The sequence below is a fragment of the Corythoichthys intestinalis genome, chromosome 5 (genome assembly GCF_030265065.1).
Source record: "Corythoichthys intestinalis isolate RoL2023-P3 chromosome 5, ASM3026506v1, whole genome shotgun sequence".
Classification (NCBI taxonomy): domain Eukaryota; kingdom Metazoa; phylum Chordata; class Actinopteri; order Syngnathiformes; family Syngnathidae; genus Corythoichthys; species Corythoichthys intestinalis.
In genome coordinates, this window is record NC_080399.1 from 2,766,923 (window position 1) to 2,787,849 (window position 20,927).

A 20,927-nucleotide genomic window follows, 5' to 3' on the forward strand; every position below is an offset into this window, starting at 1 on the left:
GGGCCAAAATACCAGCAACAGTGTGTGAAAAGCTTGTGAAGAGTTACAGAAAACGTTTGGCGTCCGTTATTGCCAATAAAGGGTACAAAACAAAGTATTGAGATAAACTTTTGATACTGACCAAATACTTATTTTCCACCATGATTTGCAAATAAATTCTTTAAAAATCAAACAATGTCATTTTCTGCCCCCCCCCCCCCCCCCCCCATTCTGTCTCTCATGGTTGAGGTTTACCCATGTTGACAATTACAGGCCTCTCTAATATTTTCAAGTGGGAGAACTTGCACAATTAGTGGTTGACTAAATACTTATTTGCCCCACTCTATGTTTATCATCAGTGGATAGTCATAATAACACAATAATAATAATCACTCCACTACCTTTATTGACCTGTAGGAGTCAGAGCAGAGGAGCATAGAGGGGAGAGACCTCTCATGGAAATGTGAGTAGGAGAGTAATGATTAGAAAGTGGAAAATGCCAAGAAGATGATTATATAGCACCCCCCACCCCAACACACACATACACTGCGGGTCAAAGGTATTGGCACCCCTGCATTTCTGTCGGATAATGCTCAAATTAAATCATTATCATTTTACGCATAACTCCAAAAATGGGCCGTATTAAAGTATTAGCACCCTTTGAAAAATCATGTGATGCTTCTCTAATTTGTGTAATTAACAGAATCTGTTACTTACCTGTGACACATAACAGGTGGTGGCAATCACTAAATCACACTTGCAGCCAGTTAAAATGGATTAAATTTGACTCAACCTCTGTCCTGCATCCTTGTGTGTACAGCATTGAGCATGGAGAAAAGAAAGAAGACCAAAGGACTTGAGAAGCAAAATTGTGAGGAAGCATGGGCAACCTCAAATCCATCTACAAAGACCTGAATGTTCCTGTGTTTACCGTGCGCAGTATGATCAGTAAGTGTAAATCCCATGGCACTGTGGCCTTCCTAGATGTGGACGGAAAAGAAAAATTGACAAAAGATTGTGTGGATGGTGGATAAAGAACCTCTACTAACATCCAAACAAGTTCAAGCTGTCCCGCAGTCCGAGGGTACAACTGTGTCAACCAGGGCCGGCCCAGGCCATTTGGGGGCCCTAAGCAAAATAATGCCAAGAGGCCCATATTTTTGGCCAACCATTTCGTCACAGTGTACTGTGAAACCCATACATGCAATCCAATCCATACGTCCATATTTTGTATGTTAATCATATTTTGTTGCACTGCATACTTCAAACTTCTCACCCAGAATGACATGTAAGGACAAGAAAATGGACGTTTGCATGGATAAACGGCAATGCGCGCCACATTATTCACGATGCTCTATTAACAACGTATAAAATGAGGTTACCAGATTGGGGGCCCCCTAGTGGTCAGGGGCCCTAAGCAGCTGCATAGTCTGTGTATAGGCTGGGCCGGCCTTGGTGTCAACCCGCACTATCCATCGGCGTCTGAATAAAAAGTGACTCTATGGTAGGATACCCAGCAAGACCCCACTTCTGACCTAGAGACATAAAAAAGCCAGGCTGGAGTTTGCCAAAACTTACCTGAGAAGCCTTCTACTTGAATACATTTCAATTCACAGCAAAAAAAAAAAATGATAGGACCCCACATGATCGGACGTCTATCAGCGTCAATAGCACTGACAGAGTGATCGTGTTTCCCATTAAAAAAACAAAAAAATCTGACTATCGCCATAATATACCGTACATTCAACATGTTATTTTTTCCAGTCCACATGATGAGCAGTAATTGTTTTGTACTGCATTGATCCTTTCTTTCTAGTGACGTCACCGTTGGCCCCTCCCTCCCTCGCTTGTCTCCGCACTGCTGGCCGGGAGCTTCCGTTGTGTCACCCGCAGCATCCTCATCCTCTCCATCCTCTTCATCCTCGGCAGACGTTTAAAGCTGGGGGTGGGGGGGTGGGATTTTTCCGGACATATTGGATCCTAATTCGCCATATTTTCATCTGTTCCCATGCAGATTATTTAAAGGCGAGATCTGTCCCTTTTCCTTTTTCCCTTCTCCGGATTGAGAAGAGCGATTTAAAAAAAGGTTCTCGCCGTGGATGGACTGCTGTTTCCGCTCGGTGATCGTCTCCACCACGACTCTGAGAAGATGGCGGACCGGGCTGAGATGTTCTCCTTGAATACGTTCCATTCCTTGTCTCCTCCGGGTTGCAGGTGAGGAAAATGGCGCATTCCGGATTGAAATGTGGCGCTGTTGTTGTCGGCGCTGTTGCGCTTGCGGGGGTTGCATGTATGTGGAGGCCCCCGCCCTGATTCCAGTATAGGGGATCTTCCACCGGGAATGATTTAACTCGTTCAAAGCCACTGACGGGGATAGACGTCCAATTTATTTCGGCTAGCCGCTAGGCGACCGTTGCCAGCCCCTCCCAGTCTAAATGGATTGGGCGTCTAGCGCCGTCAATGGCGGCCTATGAATTGATTATTAGAGTAATATTTTGAAGCCGTTTTAACAGTAGGTAGGTAGTTAATATGTCGTGTAAATTTTATTGCTGTACGTTGTAATATGATAAAGTTATGTGCGGTTATTGTAAAATCTGTTGTTTTTTAAAGCAACTTAGGTTCGTCTAGCACCTACAATCGCAGCCAATGAGTTGAATGAGATTTACTTTTTTAGACATCACGTACAAGCACTCCGTCTCATTTTAAGTTGTATTTTTTTTGTGCTCATGGCAGATAATTAATTTATTGATCCAATACAAGAAAATGGTCTAATCAGCTAGCCCTCCCAGTCTAAATGGATTGGGCGTCTATTATCGTCACTGACGACATATGAATTGATTATTCGAGTAACATTTTGAAGCCGTTTTAATAGTCAGTAGGCTGTTAATATGTCTTGTAAATTTTATGTCTGTACTTTGTTTTATGCTAAAGTTATGTGTGGTTAATGTAAAAAATACTGTTTTTAAAGCAACTCTGGTTCGTCTAGCACAAGTCTTTACCAGCCAATGAGTAGATTTTTTTTTTTAATTATTATTTTTTAATAATCACGTAACAAAGCACCCTGTCCCTCATTGAATTTTAATATTTTTGAGCTCATGGCCGATAATTAATTTAGTGATCCAATACAAGAATTTATCAAATTTGCTAGCCTGCAGTGTAGTGACAAAGGATTGGGCGTCTTTCGCCATCAATGGCAGCTAGTAAATTAATTTCTAATCTAATGTTTTAAAGCCGTTTTAACACAAGGAAGGTTGTTAATCTGTCTTATAAATTTTATTTCTGTACCTTGTTTAATGCCAAAGTAATGTGTGGTTAATGTAAAAACTGTTGTTTTTTAAAGCAACTCTGGTTCGTCTAGCATCAGTCTGTAGCCGACACTGAGTTACTGTAAGATTTTTTTTTTTTTTTTTTTTTTAATAATCACGTAACAGAGCACCCTGTTCCACTTTGAATTATAATATTTTTGGGCTCATGGCAGATACTTAATTTAGTGATCCAAAACAAGAATTTATCAGATTTGCTAGCCCGCAGTGTAGTCACGATGGATTGGATTGGAATAGCAGCTAATAAATTAATTTTTCAACTGATGTTTTAAAGCCGTTTTGACACTAGGGAGGCTGTTAATCTGTCTTGTAAATTTGATTTCTGTACATTGTTTTATGCCAAAGTTATGTGTGGTTGATGTAAAAAATACTGTTTTTAAAGCAACTCTGGTTCGTCTAGCACAAGTCTATATCTGCCAATGAGTTAAGATTTTTTTTAATTTTTTTTTTTATAAGTACGTACAAAGAACCCTGTCTCTCATTAAATTACAATGTTTTTTCTGCTCGTGGCTGATAATTAATTTAGTGATCCAATACAAGAAAATGATCCGATTTGCTAGCCAGCTGTTGCGTCACAATGGATTGGGCGTCTGTCACCGTCAGCGGCAGCTAATAAATTAATTTATCTACTAATGTTTTAACGCCGTTTTAACTCTAGTGTTGCTGTTAATCCGTCTTGTAAATTTGATTTCTGTACATTGTTTTATGCTAAAGTTATGTGTGGTTAATGTTAAAACTGTTGGTTTTTAAGGGAACTCTGGTTCATTTAGCACTAGCCAATGAGTTTTTATTTTCATTACAAATAATCACGTACAAAGCACCCTGTCTGACTTCAAGTTATAATGTATTTGTGCTCATGGCAGATAATTAATTTAGTGATCCAATACAAGAAGATGATCCGATTTGCTAGCCTGCAGTGGAGTCACAATGGATTGGGCGTCTATTGCCGTCAATGGCAGCTATTAAATGAATTTATCTTCTAATGTTTTACAGCCGTTTTAACATTATGAAGGCTAATAATCTGTTTTATAAATTTTAGAGCTCTATGTTGTAATATTCCAAAGTTATGCGTGGTTAATGTTAAAACTGGTGTTTTTTAAAGCAACTCTGGCTCGTGTAGCACCATCAATAGCACTAATGACTTAATTTTTATTTCTATGTTTTTTCATAATAATCATGTACACACATTGTCTCGTTTTATATTATAATGTTTTTGTCCTCATGGCAATTAGTTTAGTGGTCCAAAACAAGAAAATGATCTGACCCGCTAGCCCTCTCAGTCTAAATGAATTAGGCGTCTATCACCGTCAATGGCATCTAATAAATTAATTCATCAACTAATGTTTTAAAGCCGTTTTAACACTAGGAGGGCTGTTAATCAGTCTTGTAAATTTGATGTGTGTACGTTGTAATATGCCAAAATTATCCATGGTTAATGTAAAAACTTGTTTTTTAAAGCAGTTCTGGCTCGTGTACCACCGTCAATACAACTAATGAGTTAATTAGCAGTAGCATCTTTAATATTTTTTTTAATAGGGTAATGTACATGCACTGTCTCATTTTAAATTATGTTTTTGTGCTCTTGGCAGATAATTAAATTAGTGAGCCAATTCAAGAAAATGATTTGATCGCTGCTAGTCCTTCCAGTCAAAATGCTATGCTTTGGGCATATATTGCCGTAAATGGCAGCCAATATATTAATTCATCAAATACTATTTTAAAGCCGTTTTAACACCAGGCAGGCTGTTAATTTGTGTTGTAAATTTGATTGCTGTGCTTTGTAATATGCCAAAGTTATGCGTGGTTGATGTAAAAACGGTTGTTTTTTAAAGCAACTCTGGCTCGTGTAGCACCGTCAATAGCACTAATGAGTTATTAGCAGTAGCACCGTTATTTTTTTTTTTTTTAATTGGGTAATGTACATGCACTGCTTCGTTTTAAATTATGTTTTTGTGCTCTTGCAGATAATTAAATTAGTGAGCCAATTCAAGAAAATGATTGGATCGCTGCTAGCCCTCCCAGTCAAAATGCTATTGTTTGGGCGTCTATTGCTGTCAATGGCAGCCAATAAATTAATTCATAAAAAATATTTTAAAGCCGTTTTAACACTAGGGAGGCTTTTAATCTGTCTTGTAAATTTGGTTGCTGTACATTGTAATATGCCAATGTTATGCGTGGTTGATGTAAAAACTGTTTTTTTTTAAAGCAACTCTGGCTCGTGTAGCACCGTCAATAGCACTATTGAGTTAATTAGATTATTTTTTTTTTAGTTTTATAATAATAGTAATTATGTTTTTGTGCTCATACAAGAAAATCATGTTATAGAAATACAATAATTTCATTAAAAATAGTAACTCATCACCTTCTGAACACAATCTGTTGTTCACTTTTTATTGTGATTTTATTTTTCTTTATTTTCAATCTTTTCCTTGTGTTCTGTTGTTGAAATTTGGACCCTAACTCTGTTAATAAAATCTATCCAATTGCTAGTTTTTTACAAACCTGATTACAATTGTTTGTATATTTATTATAATTATTATTTTTAAGAAATCAACAATTCCGTTTTTGAGTTAAATGAAAAAGCACCCCAAAAATGACTTGAGCGACGATTGTATTATTTTTATGTCGAGTCATCTCATATGCAAGTATATGAAAAGCCCCAAATTTACTACGTTACGTTTGGCAGCTCTGCTAACATGAAGTGGACTTCAAGCGTGTTTCATTCATAAAAACTTGAACAGCGTCTAGTATCCAACCTCTCAGTGCCAAACACAAACGAAATTTAAAAAAGTCCTTCTCTTTGACCTTGAAACATTAAAAACAGCATCATACGGCACGTTCAGATATTTTTTAATAATGTAATTGAAGGGCTGCAGCACTTCTCTATTACATTAGCCACCCCGAAGGATTTGCTCCTCCACGCTGTGCGCGTTTGGCGGATCAGGTTTCATCTGCACGCGCTTTCAGATCCAATGCTCCTCGACGACACGTGACCTCATCCGTGATTGGCCGAGCTGTTTGTAATCATATCAGAACCCCTCTCCCCCTGACACCCCCCCCCCCCCCAAAAAAAAAAAAGTCATTCAACGCAACCACATTGAAGAAAGGACTAAACTACCGTAATTTTTGGAATATACTAGTACAATAAGCCTCTACTTTTCCCCCCTCATTTTAAATCCTGTGGTTTATAGGTTTATAGCCCGACAGATGTCATTAAAGAGACAGCGAGAACGAATAGTGGTATTTGGTATGTGGCAAAATTGATTTTGCCATGTGGCAAAATGGATTTTGGTATGTGGCATTTTTTTTTGCCACATGTCATTTGTCTTTGGTACATGGCAAAATGGATTTTGGCATGTGGCATTTTTTTTAGCCATATGGTAAAATGTATTTTGGCCATGGCATTTTTTGGCATGTGGCATTTTTTTTGGTATTTGGCAAAATGGATTTTGGTATGTGGCATTTTTTGCCATGTGGAATATTTTTGCAATATGGCAAGATGTATTTTTGGCATGTGGCATTTGTTTTTTGGTATTTGGCAAAATGGATTTTGGTATGTGGCATTTTTTTTTTTTATATGTGGCAAAATTGATTATGCTATGTGGCAGTTTTTTTGTCATTTGGCAAAATGGATTTTGGCATTTGGCATTTTTTTGCCATGTGGCATTTGTTTTTTGGTATTTAGCAAAATTAATTTTGATATGTGGCATTTTTTTGTTATATGTGGCTTTTTTTGGTATGTAGTAAAATTGATTTTTCCATGTGGAAGTTTTTTGCCATGTGGCATAATGGATTTTGGCATGTGGCAATTTTTTTTTGCCATGTGGCATTTTTCTTTGGTACGTGGCAAAATGGATTTTGGCACGTGGCATTTTTTTTTTGCCATGTGGCATTTTTCTTTGGTACGTGGCAAAACGGATTTTGGCATGTGGCATTTTTTTTAGCCATATGGTAAAATGTATTTTGGCTAAGGCATTTTTTGGCATGTGGCATTTTTTTGGTATTTGGCAAAATGGATTTTGGTATGTGGCATTTTTTTCCATGTGGAATATTTTTGCAATATGGCAAGATGTATTTTGGCATGTGGCATTTGTTTTTTGGTATTTGGACAAAATGGATTTTGGTATGTGGCATTTTTTTTTTTTTTATATGTGGCAAAATTGATTTTGCTATGTGGCAGTTTTTTTTGCCACTTGGCAAAATGGATTTTGGTATGTGGCATTTTTTCTTATATGTGGCTTTTTTTGGTATATAGCAAAATTGATTTTTCCATGTGGCAGGTTTTTGCCATTTGGCAAAATGGATTTTGGCACGTGGCATTTTTTGCCATTTGGTATTTTTGTTTGGTATGTGGCAAAATGGATTTTGGCATGTGGCATTTTTCTGTAAGTGGCAAAATTAATTTTGCCATGTGGCAAAATGTGTTTTGGAATGTGGCATTTTTTTTGGTACTTGGCAAAATGGATTTCGGTATGTGGCATTTTTTTTTTTTTTTTTTTGTATGTGGCATTTTTGCAGGCCATGCACGTCCATGCCATTGACAGCTATGCAGATCCAAATTTTCCATTCATGTTAAATGGCAGAAAAACGTGTGGCTGTGATTTTTGACCATACGCTAACCATTACATTACCTTGTAATTAAATTTCATCTGGCTAAATATGTCACTAACTCCACTTATGTCCAGCTTGGAGCTTTTACATCCATTCAAAAGTGAGATAATTTGCTGGATGACACAAAATGACATCTGTCATAAGGATTCATTCATGCTCATGGCAGTGTCATTTCATAATTATGATGGTCTTATGACGGTCTTATGGCGCTACCGTCAAATAAAGTGTTACCAAATACCATAACTAGCAATTAATGAAACAACTGGAACAGTAACTGAAGAAATAATTAGCATAGGACATGACTTTTGATTGTTATTTACATGTCTAGCACTGTAATGCATGCTAGGAGGCATGTTGGATGACAACAGTTTTGACAGCAGAGGTTGACTATCTATGGTAAATGGTGTTATACTTATATAGCGCTTTTCCTGTGATTGCCAAATGAAGCTTCTTGAAGCAATGAAGCTTTGCAGCCAATTGGTTCAAAGCTTCATGGGGGTTCATTTGGTCTGATGACAGTCTTATGATGCCGCTGTCAAATAAAGTGTTACCGGTTAATATCTTTTGGTGTAAATATCCCATCAAACAGTGAGGACAGCTGCGGCTTATCTATGAACAATGACGTTTTTGTGTCATATTTGGTGGGTGGCGGCTTATAGTCACGTGCGCCTTATAGTCCAGTAATGTTGTGTTTTAATTTTACAAATTAGTATTAATACATATATATTTTTGTTGAAATATAACAATATCAATATGTCATGATATTGAAAATGATACAAAAATAGAGACAGCTCACTTTGTTTTTGAAGTGACATTCAACTGACCTGCCACACATGTTAAATGTGTTAAGTAGTGCTGCAACCTAAAACCAACACCAGATATTAAAATTATTTTTTACTCATAACGAAAATACAGTATAACGTGTGTGAGTGTGTGTGGGGGAAGGGGGGGGTGCATGTGCATTAGTGAAGAATGACAGCAGGGTGAAATTGATCTCCTGAATGACTCACTAATGTCCTCGTCTCCTGATGATGATGTCATCGGGGTGCAGCTCATACAATATTTAATACCAGTCTTGTTCTTTATGTTGTAAAACTAATGAACACTCATGTTTTTAGCATTTATAAATGTGCCCCCCCCCCCCATTTTATTTATATTTTAACTCAATTGCAGCCATTGACTCAACGCAAGCCTACAGGTTCATCTGGATTGGGAGGAAGTGAATGAATTGGACGTTTATCGCCGTCAAATGGCAGCCAATGAGTTAACAAGAAAGTGACCTAAAAATGCACTAAAATCAATTGGAAGTGAAAAATCTACAGAAAATGACCCCGAAATGGCATTTTCTAGTGTCATTGTGCTATCTTGTATTAAAACCTGCAAAACAAGGCATAAATATCAACAAAAATAGAATGTGAAAACCTGCCAAAACCTACGAAAAGTCTAAAAACTGCCCCCCAAAAAAATACAAACACAAAAAAATGAAAAAGTGTGAAAAGAAAATGACGTGGCATTTTTTCGGGGGTATTTGGCAAAATGGATTTTGGTATGTGGCATTTTTGCCATGTGTATTTTTTTGCCATATGGCAAAATGTATTTTGGCATGTGGCATTTTTTGGGGTATTTGGCAAAATGTATTTTGGCATGTGGCATTTTTTTTGTATGTTTTTTTTTTTTTTTTTTTCGTTATGTGGCAAATTGATTTTGCCATGTGGCAAAATGGATTTTGGTATGTGACTTTTTTTTTTTTTGCCATGTGGCATTTTTATTTGATATGTGGTAAAATTGATTTTGGCACGTGGCATTTTATGGCATATATTGCAAACTGTATTTTGGCATGTGACATTTTTTGCCATGTGACTTTTTTTGCCATATGGCAAATTGATTTTGCCATGTGGCAAAATGGATTTTGGCATGTGACATTTTTTTGCCATGTGGCATTTTTATTTGATATGTGGCAAAATGGATTTTGGCATGTGACATTTTTTATGCCATATGGCAAGTTTTTTTTTTTTGTAAAAAAAAATAGAACGTGAAAATCCGCCAAAACCTACGAAAAGTCTACAAACTGCCAAAAAAAAAAAAAAAAAAAAAAAAAAAAAAAAAAAAAAAAAAACACAAAAAATGAAAAAGTGTGAAAAGAAAATGACCTAGAAAATGTAATTTCTGGAGAAATTGCAGTGGTAGCTTTGCTTTGGCAGCATTTCCTGTTAATAACAAATCACTTCCTATTGACTGGGGGGCATTTTGGGGTCACTTCCTGTTGATTAGGGACGTTTTGGGGTCACTTCCTGTTGATATCAGTTTACTTCCTGTTAATATCAGGTCACTTCCTGTTGATTTGGGGCCTACGTGGGTAACTTCCTGTTGATTTGGAGGGCGTCTTGGGGTCCCTTCCCGCTGATATCAGTATACTTTCTGTTGATTGGAGGAATTTTGGGGTCACTTCCTATTGATATCGGTTTACTTCCTGTTGATATGGGGTCACTTCCTGTTGATTTTGGGCCTACGCGGGTAACTTCCCGTCGATTTGGGGGGGGTTTGGGGTAACTTCCTGTTGATATCAGTTCACTTCCTATTTATTTTGGGGCGTTTACGGGTCACTTCCTGTTAATACCCGTTCACTTCCTGTCGACTTGGGTGCAATTTACGGTCACTTCCTGTTGATATTGGTTTATTTCCTGTTAATATCAGGTCACTTCCTGTTGACTTGGGGGTAGTCCGGGGTCACTTCCTGTTGATAGCAGTATACTTCTCGTTGATTGGGGGGCGTTTCGGGGGACACTTACTGTTGATATGTTTACTTCATGTTGATATTGTGTCACTTCCTGTTGATTTGGGGCCTATGTGGGTAACTTCCTGTTGATTTGGGGGGGTTGGGGTAACTTCCTGTTGATATCAGTTCACTTCCTATTTATTTTGGGGCATATACAGGTCACTCCCTGTTGATAGCGGTTTACTTCTCGTTAATATCAGGTCACTTCTTGTTGACTTGGGAGCATTTTGGGGTCACTTCCTGTTGATATTGGTTTACTTCCTGTTGATCTGGGGCCTATGCGGGTAACTTCCTATTGATTTGGAGGGCATTTTGGGGTCCCTTCCTGCTGATATACTTCCTTTTTATTTTGGGGTGTTTATGGGCCACTTCTTGTTGATAGCAGTTTACTTCTCATTAATATCAGGTCGCTTCCTGTTGATATCAGTTTACTTCCTGTGGATTGGGGGCATTTTGGGGGACACTTCCTGTTGATATCGGTTTACTTCCTGTTGATATCGTGTCACTTCCTGTTGATTTGGGGCCTATGTGGGTAACTTCCTGTTGCTTGGGGGTTGGGCTAAATTCCTGTTGATATCAGTTCACTTCCTATTTATTTTGGGGCATTTACGGGTCACTTCCTGTTGATGGCGGTTTACTTCTCGGTAATATCAGGTCACTTCCTGTTGACTTGGGGGCATTTTGGGGTCATTTCCTGTTGATATTGGTTCACTTCCTATTTATTTTGGTGCATATACAGGTCACTCCCTGTTGATAGCGGTTTACTTCTCGTTAATATCAGGTCACTTCTTGTTGACTTGGGAGCATTTTGGGGTCACTTCCTGTTAATATCGGGTCACTTCCTGTTGATTTGGGGCCTATGCAGGTAACTTCCTGCTGATATCAGAATACTTCCTTTTTATTTTGGGGCGTTTACAGGTCACTTCCTGTTGATAGCGGTTTACTTCTCGTTAATATCAGGTCGCTTCCTGTTGACTTGGGAGCATTTTGGGGTCACTTCCTGTTTATATCAGTATACTTCCTGTGGATTGGGGGCATTTTGGGGGACACTTCCTGTTGATATCGGTTTACTTCTTCTTGATATGAGGTCACTTCCTGTTGATTTGGGGCCTATGTAGGTAACTTCCTGTTGCTTGGGGGTTGGGGTAACTTCCTGTTGATATTGGTTTATTTCCTGTTAATATCGGGTCACTTCCTGTTGATTTGGGGCCTATGTGGGTAACTTCCTGTTAATAAGGGGGGTTGGGGTAACTTCCTGTTGATATCAGTTCACTTCCTATTTATTTTGGGGCGTTTACAGGTCACTTCCTGTTGATAGCGGTTTACTTCTCGTTAATATCAGGTCACATCCTGTTGACTTGGGAGCATTTTGTGGTCACTTCCTGTTGATATTGGTTTACGTCCTGTTAATATTGGGTCACTTCCTGTTGATTTGGGGCCTATGCAGGTAACTTTCTACTGATTTGGAGGGCATTTTGGGGTCCCTTCCTGCTGATATCAGTATACTTCCTTTTTATTTTGGGGCATTTACAGGTCACATCCTGTCGATAGCGGTTTACTTCTCGTTAATATCAGGTCGCTTCCTGTTGACTTGGGGGCATTTCGGGGTCACTTCCTGTTGATATCAGTATACTTCCTGTGGATTGGGGGCATTTTGGGGGACACTTCCTGTTGATATTGGTTTACTTCCTGTTGATATTGTGTCACTTCCTGTTGATTTGGGGCCTTTGTGGGTAACTTCCGGTTGATTGGCGGGGTTGGGGTAACTTCCTGTTGATATCAGTTAACTTCCTATTTAGATTGGAGCGTTTACAGGTCAATTCCTGTTGATAGCGGTTTACTTCTCTTGATTTGGCGGTCTTTGCGGGTAACTTCCTTTTGACATACAACCTATATCACTACACCAGTACAGTGCGCGCCATGTCCTTTCCTTTCCCCCCCGACTACAAGTACTGCAATGCAGCATTTCCTTGTGACACAATTGTGAGGCTGTCAGTGTGCAAAAAGGAATGCACAGCTAATGGTACCCTTTGAATTTTTGGAATAATGACGCAAAGTGGGGATGGCGCATCGCGCTCTGCTTGAAGAGCTTCGCCTGTGTGGGCATGCCGTTAATGAGATGGCAGATGTTCTCCTGAGGGATCTCCTCCCAGGTCTGGACCAGGGCATCACTTAGCTCCTGGACAGTCTGAGGAGCAACCTGGAGGCCTGTAGGAGATTCCAGCAGACAGGTAGTTACTCCAGGAGAGCTGGACAAAATACATGAATAAATAGCAACTGTAGTTGTAACTTGTTGCCAGGCAGAATTACATAGAAGAATTTGCATTCTGACGGACCAAAATTTTGGCTTTGAAACCTCCTTTTTTTGCGGCATCCGTCTGACTGATTAATTGTGGTGTTTGCTAGGCCGGCCCACGACATCAGCCTGGAGGAGTTCGACGACGAAGATCTCTCGGAAATCACGGACGACTGCGGGATCGGACTCAATTACGACTCGGATCCCTACGAAAAGGTGAGGCTCTTCTTCATAAAAATTGTCCGCTCGGATTCACCAAGTACCTGAATGTGGCATCGTCTCTGTTTATTAGCTAATTTGGAAAATTTAGATTGTCGTAGTCTTCATTCATTGACGAGCAACATGTTGGTAGGGGCAATGAAAGGTGTTTTTAGGCTTCTGCCGTGAATTGAAATGAGTTGATCTTTGTAGTAAACGCTTTGCCACATAATTTGATCTAAAACAACAATTTGATAAGAAATACTGTCATATGCAAAAAAAAAAAAAAAACTCATATGCCAAAAGCCATTTTTCCATATTAAAAAAATACCTGCCATGTCAAAAGCCATTTTGCCATATTCCCCCAAAAATTGCCATATGCTAAAAGCCATTATGCCATATGCAAAACAAAACCTGCCATATGCCAAAACAACTGCCATATGTAAAAAAAAAAAAAAATCAGAAAAACTGCCATATGACAAAGCCATTTTGCCCTATGTCAAAAAACTGCCATATGCCAAAAGCCATTTTCCATATTCAAAACAAAACCTGCCATATGCCAAAACAACTTCCACATGTAAAAAAAAAACGCCATATGCCAAAGCCATTTTACACTATGTCAAAAAACTGCCATGTGGTAAAAAAACTGCCATATGCCAAAGCCATGTTGCACTATGTCATAAAAACTGCCATATACCAAAAGCCATTTTGCCATATGTCATATGCCAAAAGCCATTGTGCTATATCTCAAAACAACTACCGTATGCCAAAAGCCATTTTGCCATGTTTTTAAAAAACTGCCATATCAAAAGTCGTTTTGCCATATGTCAAAAAACTGCCATATGCCATTTTGCCATATGTCAAAAAAACTACTAAACTAAACTGCTAAAACTGCCATATGTCAAAAAACTACCATATACCAAAAACCATTTTGCAATTTGCAAAACAAAACCTGCCATACGCCAAAACAACTGCCACATGTAGAAAAAACCTGCCATATGCCAAAGCCATATGCACTATGTCAAAAAAAAACAAAAAACTGCCGTATGCCAAAGCTATGTTGCACTATGTAAAAAAAAACTGCCATAAGTTAAAGGAAATGCCATATACCAAAACCCATTTTGCCATATGTCATATGCCAAAAGCCATTTAGCTCTATGTCAAAACAACTGCCATATGCCAAAAGCCATTTTGCCATATGCCAAAACAACTGACATATGTCATAAAAACTGCTATACGCCCCCCCAGAAAACTGCCATTTCAAAAGCCATTTTGTCATATGCCAAAAAAAACTGCCATATGCCAAAAGCCATGTTGCAATATGCATAACACAATCTGCCATATACCAAGACACCTGCCATATGTAAAAAAAAATATGCCAAAACCACTTTGCCATATGTCAAAAAAACCACCATATGCCAAAAACCATTTTGCCATATGCAAAACAAAATCTGCCATATGCCAAGACAATTGCCATATGTAAAAAAAACCTGCCATATGGCAAAGCCATTTTGCCATATGCCCAAAAATCTGCCATATGCCAAAAGCCATTTTTCCATATGCCAAAAAATCTGCTACATGCCAAAAGGCATTGTGCCATAAGTCAAAAAAAAAAAAAAAAACTGCCATATGCCAAAAGCCATTTTGCAATATGTCAAATAACACTTTGTCCTCGTCTTCTCTGAACATTTGAACTCTGAGCAATATATTCTTACCTCCCAATACCATCAACAAAAGCCCTCCGAAGCCCGAAAGAGATTTCATCTCCTGATGTATGACTAGCAAATTGTGCATACGACACGCCGTCATGCACATAAAACATGTCTCGCTGACAGGCGCTGCCCCCGAACCGACGCAAGGACGTTCTCAAAAAAGAGCAACAAAAGCCAGACAACAAAATATCACGAATGCAACATTTCAGATTAGATTGTTCGCATCGTGTCACTTTTAAGCCCTCCGGCGCTGCAAAGGACGATGATGTTAACGTTTTGTTATTTTTGTTGACAAGGGATGACCTAAACATGATATTAACCTTTGAACCCCGATCTCCTTATTTATTTTTGCATAATTACGAGATGTTTGCGGTTTTAGGGTGCTCCATGTGACATCTAACGGCCAGAGGTGGGTAGACTAGGCAAAAAAATTGGACTCGGGTAAGAGTAGCATTACTTCAAAATAATACTACTCAAGTATATAATATAAGTATATATAATATACATTGTAAATATAATATATACATACTGTATATGTTGCAACAATGTTTACAACAATTGGCTAACTTGCATAGCAAAAGTCCTCTAGCTTAAATGCTATATAATGCGAAGGTTTACAACAATTGGCTAGCTTTCGTAGCAAAAGTCCGGTAGCTTAAATGCACAACAATTGGCTAGATTGCATAGCAAAAGTCTGCTAGTTTAATTGCTGTATAATGCTAATCTTTACAAAAATTGGCTAACGTACATAGTAAAAGCCCAAAAGCTTAAATGCCAAAAAATGCTAATGTTTACAACAATTTGCTAACTTGCGTAGTAAAAGTCCGCTAAGTGAAATGCTATATAATGCGAATGTTTACAACAATTGGACAACTTGCATAGCAAATGTCTGCCAGCTTAAGTTGCATAGCAAAACACAGCTCGCTTCAATGCTAAATAATTCTTATGCTTAAAACAGTTGGCTAACTTGCATAGTAAAAGTCCGCCAGCTTAAATGATATATAATGGTAATGCTTACAATGATCCACTAAGTTGCATAGCAAAAGACAGCTTGCTTAAATGCTATATAATGCTTATGTTTACAACAATTGGATAACTTGCGTCATAAAAGTCCGCTAAGTTAAAAGCTATATAATGCGAATGTTTACAACAATTGGATAACTTGCATAAGAAATGTCTGCCAGCTTAAATGCTATTTTATGCAAATGTTTACAACAATTGCCTAACTTGCATAGCAAAAGTCCGCTAGCTTAAATGCTATGTAATGGTAATGTTTACAACGATCCACTAAGTTGCATAGCAAAACACAGCTCGCTTCAATGCTAAATAATTCTTATGTTAAAACAGTTGGCTAACTTGCATAGTAAAAGTCCGCTAGCTTAAATGATATACAATGGTAATGCTTACAACGATCCACTAAGTTGCATAGCAAAAGACAGCTTGCTTAAATGCTATATAATGCTTATGTTTAAAACAATTGGCTAACTTGCATTGTAAAAGTCCGCTAGCTTAAATGCTATATAATGCTAATGTTTACAACAATTGGATAACTTGCATAAGAAATGTCTGCCAGCTTAAATGCTATTTTATGCAAATGTTTACAACAATTGCCTAACTTGCATAGCAAAAGTCCGCTAGCTTAAATGCTATGTAATGGTAATGTTTACAACGATCCACTAAGTTGCATAGCAAAACACAGCTCGCTTCAATGCTAAATAATTCTTATGTTAAAACAGTTGGCTAACTTGCATAGTAAAAGTCCGCTAGCTTAAATGATATACAATGGTAATGCTTACAACGATCCACTAAGTTGCATAGCAAAAGACAGCTTGCTTAAATGCTATATAATGCTTATGTTTAAAACAATTGGCTAACTTGCATTGTAAAAGTCAGCTAGCTTAAATGCTATATAATGCTAATGTTTACAGCAATTTGCTAACTTGCATTGCAAAAATCCGCTAGCTTAAATGCTATATAATACTAATGTTTGCATGGTGCGCACCCGATAATTTCGGGTGCGCAGATTGCTTAAATTGATTTAATTTCTGTCGATGCCCCTTTGGGGGCTCCGTAAAGACTACTCTTAGAAGGGCATTTTTCTCCAAAAGTCACTCAAGTAAATTCAATTGAGTAAATGTAGCCACCTCTGCTGATGACCCTCGGGACTGCGGCAGAGGTGTAAAATTATTCTTGCGGCTCTGCTAATTAGACATCCAGAAGTTGTGCTGACTTGATTTTTTTTCTTACTTGCATGGGCAACTTGGGCTAACTGATCTGTGTCCAGGGGTGGCGACCTATCGATGTACTTTTCAAGGGCGCAAATCAGTCAAATTATATAGTAGCTTGATTAGCACCAATCATTGCGTGCCATTGACGGCGCTAGACAGATTTTGACTGGGCGGATGGGGCAAATTAACCTTCATTTATTTATGAGAAAATATTTTTTCTAAGTGATATTTTATATAAAATATACAATAAGGATTAGTCATAAAACATTTATATGATTAGAAAATACACAATTTCTGGAGAAATTGCATGGAGATGCTTGCTCTTCCTGTTGATTTTTGGTCACTTCCTATTAATTTTAAATCACTTCCTGTTGATTTCAGGTGATTCTGGTCATATCATATCGACTCTGGGCTCACTTCCTGTTAATTTTGATGCAATTCAAGAAAGTTTTTGTCAACAATAATGTTGTTTTTGTGGGTTGGTCACTTCTTGTTAATTTCTGGAGCGTTTATGGGTTACTTGCTGTAGAGTTTGGGTCACTTACTGTTCGTTTTGCATCACTTTGAATTGATTTCATGGAAATTCCGGCCAGTTCGAAATGTTTTTGTCTCACTTTCTGTTGATTTTGAGTCACTTACTGTTCATTTTGAATCACTTTGTACTGATTTTTTGGGAAATTCCCGCCAGTTCGTAATGTTTTTGTCACACTTTCTATTGATTTTCAGTCACTTCCTGTTAATTTTGGAGAAATTTTTGGGTCAAAAATAACAACATTTTTGCAGGTGGGCCACTTCTTGTGAATTTTGATTTCATGTTGATTTTGGAGCAATTACGGGTCACTTCGTCTTGATTTTGGCTAACTTCCAATTGGTTTTGAATCATATCCTGTTCACTTTAGGGGGATTTTGGTCTTTCTTATATGTTTTAAACTCACTTCCTCTTGATTTTCTGGTCACTCCTTGTTAATTTTTAGTGTCATTCGAGAACGTTTTTGTCAAGTATAATTTTTTTTTGTGGGTTGGTCACACCTTTGGAGCATTTATGGGTCACTTTCTACTCATTTTAAATCACTTTGTATTGATTTTTGGAAATTCCGGCCAGTTGTTAATGTTTTTGTCTCACTTTCTGTGGATTTTCAGTCTCTTCTAGTTAATTTTAGGGCAATTTTTTGGTAAAAAATAACATCATTTTTGTAGGTGGGTCACTTCTTGTCGGTTTTGGGCATTTTTGGAGTCATTTCGTGTTGATTTTGGCGCAATTATGGGTCACTTCATCTTGATTTTGGGTCACTTCTTGTTAATTTTGGTGCGATTCGAAAAGGTTTTTGTCAACAATAATGTGGTTTTCGTGGGTTGGTCACTCCTTGTTAATTGTGGAGCATTTATAGGTCACTTCCTGTTCATTTTGAATCATTTCGTATTGATTTTTTTGGAAATTTCGGCCAGTTCCTAATGTGTCTGTCCCACTTTCTGTGGATTTTCAGTCACCTTCTCTTAATTTTGGGACATTTGTTGAAAAAGAAAAAAAAAAAAAAAACATTTATGGGTCACTTCCTGTTCATTTTAAATCACTTTGTATTGATTTTTGGAAATTCTGGCCAGTTCTTAAAGTTTTTGTCTCACTTTCTGTGGATTTTCAGTCTCTTCTTGTTCATTTTGGGGCAATTTTTTGGTAAAAAATAACATCATTTTTGTGGGTGGGTCACTTGTCAGTTTTGGACATTTTTTGAGTCATTTCGTGTTGATTTTGGGGCAATTATGGGTCACTTCGTCTTGATTTTGGGTCACTTCCTGTTAATTTTGGTGCGATCCGAGAAGGTTTTTGTCAACAATAATGTTGTTTTCGTGGGTTGGTAACTCCTTGTTAATTTTAGAGCATTTATAGGTCACACCCTGTTCATTTTAAATCATTTCGTATTGATTTTTTGGACATTTTGGCCAGTTCCTAATGTTTCTGTCCCACTTTCTGTGGATTTTCAGTCACCTTCTCTTAATTTTGGGACATTTGTTGAAAAAGAAAAAAAAAAAAACATTTATGGGTCACTTCCTGTTCATTTTAAATCACTTTTTATGGATTTTTGGAAATTCCGGCCAGTTCTTAAATGTTTTTGTCTCACTTTCTGTGGATTTTATGTCTCTTCTTGTTAATTTTGGGGCAATTTTTTGGTCAAAAATAACATCATTTTTGTGGGGGGGGTCACTTCTTGTCAGTGTTGGGGCATTTTTTGGGTCATTTCGTGTTGATTTTGGGGCAATTATGGGTCACTTCGTCTTGATTTTGGGTCACTTCCTGTTAATTTTGGTGCGATTGGAGAAGGTTTTTGTCAACAATAATGTTGTTTTCGCGGGTTGGACACTCCTTGTTGATTTTGGAGCATTTATAGCTCAATTCCTGTTCATTTTGAATCATTTTGTATTGATTTTTTGGAAATTTCGGCCAGTTCCTAATGTTTCTATCTTACTTTCTGTGGATTTATAAGTCACTGCCTCTTAATTTTGGGGGATTTTTGGAAGAAAAAAAAAACATTTTTGTAGCTGGGTCAATTTTGTGTTGATTTTGGCGCAATTATGGGTCACTTCGTCTTGGTTTTGAGTCACTTCCTGTTATTTTCTGTCATTATGTATTGATTTTGTTTGGAAATTTTGGCCAGTTTCTAATATTTTTGTCGCACTTTCTGTGGATTTTCTCTCACCACGTGTTAATTTTGGGGCATTTTTTATTTTGTCGAAAATAACATTTTTGTAGGTGAGTCCATTATAGGGCATTTCTGGGTCATTTCATATTGATTTTGGAGAAATTATGAGTCACTTCCTCCTGATTTTGGGTCACTTCCTGTTGCTTGTCAGGCACTTTCTGTACATGTCAGGGCATTCAAGAATTTTTTTGGGTCAAAAATAATATTGTTTTTTGCAGGTGGATCACTTCTTGTTAATTTTGGGGCATTTATGGGTCACTTCTGATAGATTTTGGGTCACTTCCTGTTCATTCTGAATTACTTTGTGTTGATTTTTTGGGATACCAGCCAGTTCCTATTGATTTTAGGCTCTCTTCCTGGTCATTTTTGGTCCCTTCCTGTTCATTTTGTGGCAATTTGATGGGTTTTTTGTCAAAAATAACAATGTCTTTGCGGGAGGGCCACCATTTTGAGACAATTATGGTTCATTTCCTTTGATTTTGGGGCAACTGGGTTCACTTTCAATAGATTTTGGGCCGCTCCCTGTTCATTTTGAAACACTTTGTGTCAATTTTGAGGGATTCCAGCCATTTCTTATTGATTTTGGACTCACCTCCTGTTGATTTTCGGTCACTCCCAGTTCATTTGGGGGCATTTATGGGTCAATTCTTGTTGATTTCGAGTCATAAGTGTGGCCTACAAAAAGTCGGATGCACTTATGTGAACACCATGTCGTTTTGAAGTTCAGTATTTTTTTCCCTACATGACCAAAATGGCATAAGAGGATTTTAAGGGGAGGGCAGGGGGGCCAGGCCCCCCCTGGAGGCCAAAACGTGTCATTGCATGTAATTCACTTTCCTAGATATATATAAAAGTTGTAAAGCAATAAAACTGCAACAAAAATGAATGAAATGAACAAAAAAAAAAAAAAATTATAATGGGTCAAAATTATTTTTCGAGCACCTTAGTCAATTGCTTTGCATGTAATTCCCCCCCCCCCAAAAAAGAAAAAATTATATTAAAAAAAATATTTAAAAAAATATTTTTTTAAGGATTTTTTTCTTTGATTGAATTTTTTTTTTTTTTTTTTTTAAGCAACTTTGGGGGGGGGGGGGGGGGGGATTGAATG

The 20,927-nt window shown here is 37.7% G+C and overlaps 1 protein-coding gene across 2 annotated transcripts in view; it reads left to right on the top strand.

Moving 5' to 3' along the window:
• The first annotated feature begins 1,889 nt into the window (after nt 1–1,889).
• Nucleotides 1,890–20,927, top strand: part of mapk8ip2 (mitogen-activated protein kinase 8 interacting protein 2) — a 46,113-nt gene continuing 27,075 nt past the window's right edge. For both annotated transcript variants that reach the window (XM_057836116.1, XM_057836115.1), the window contains exons 1-2: nt 1,890–2,193; nt 13,096–13,201. In XM_057836116.1, the coding sequence (XP_057692099.1) occupies nt 2,129–2,193; nt 13,096–13,201 (171 nt within the window). In that variant the 5' untranslated portion in view covers nt 1,890–2,128. The remainder of the gene's footprint in view (nt 2,194–13,095; nt 13,202–20,927) is intronic.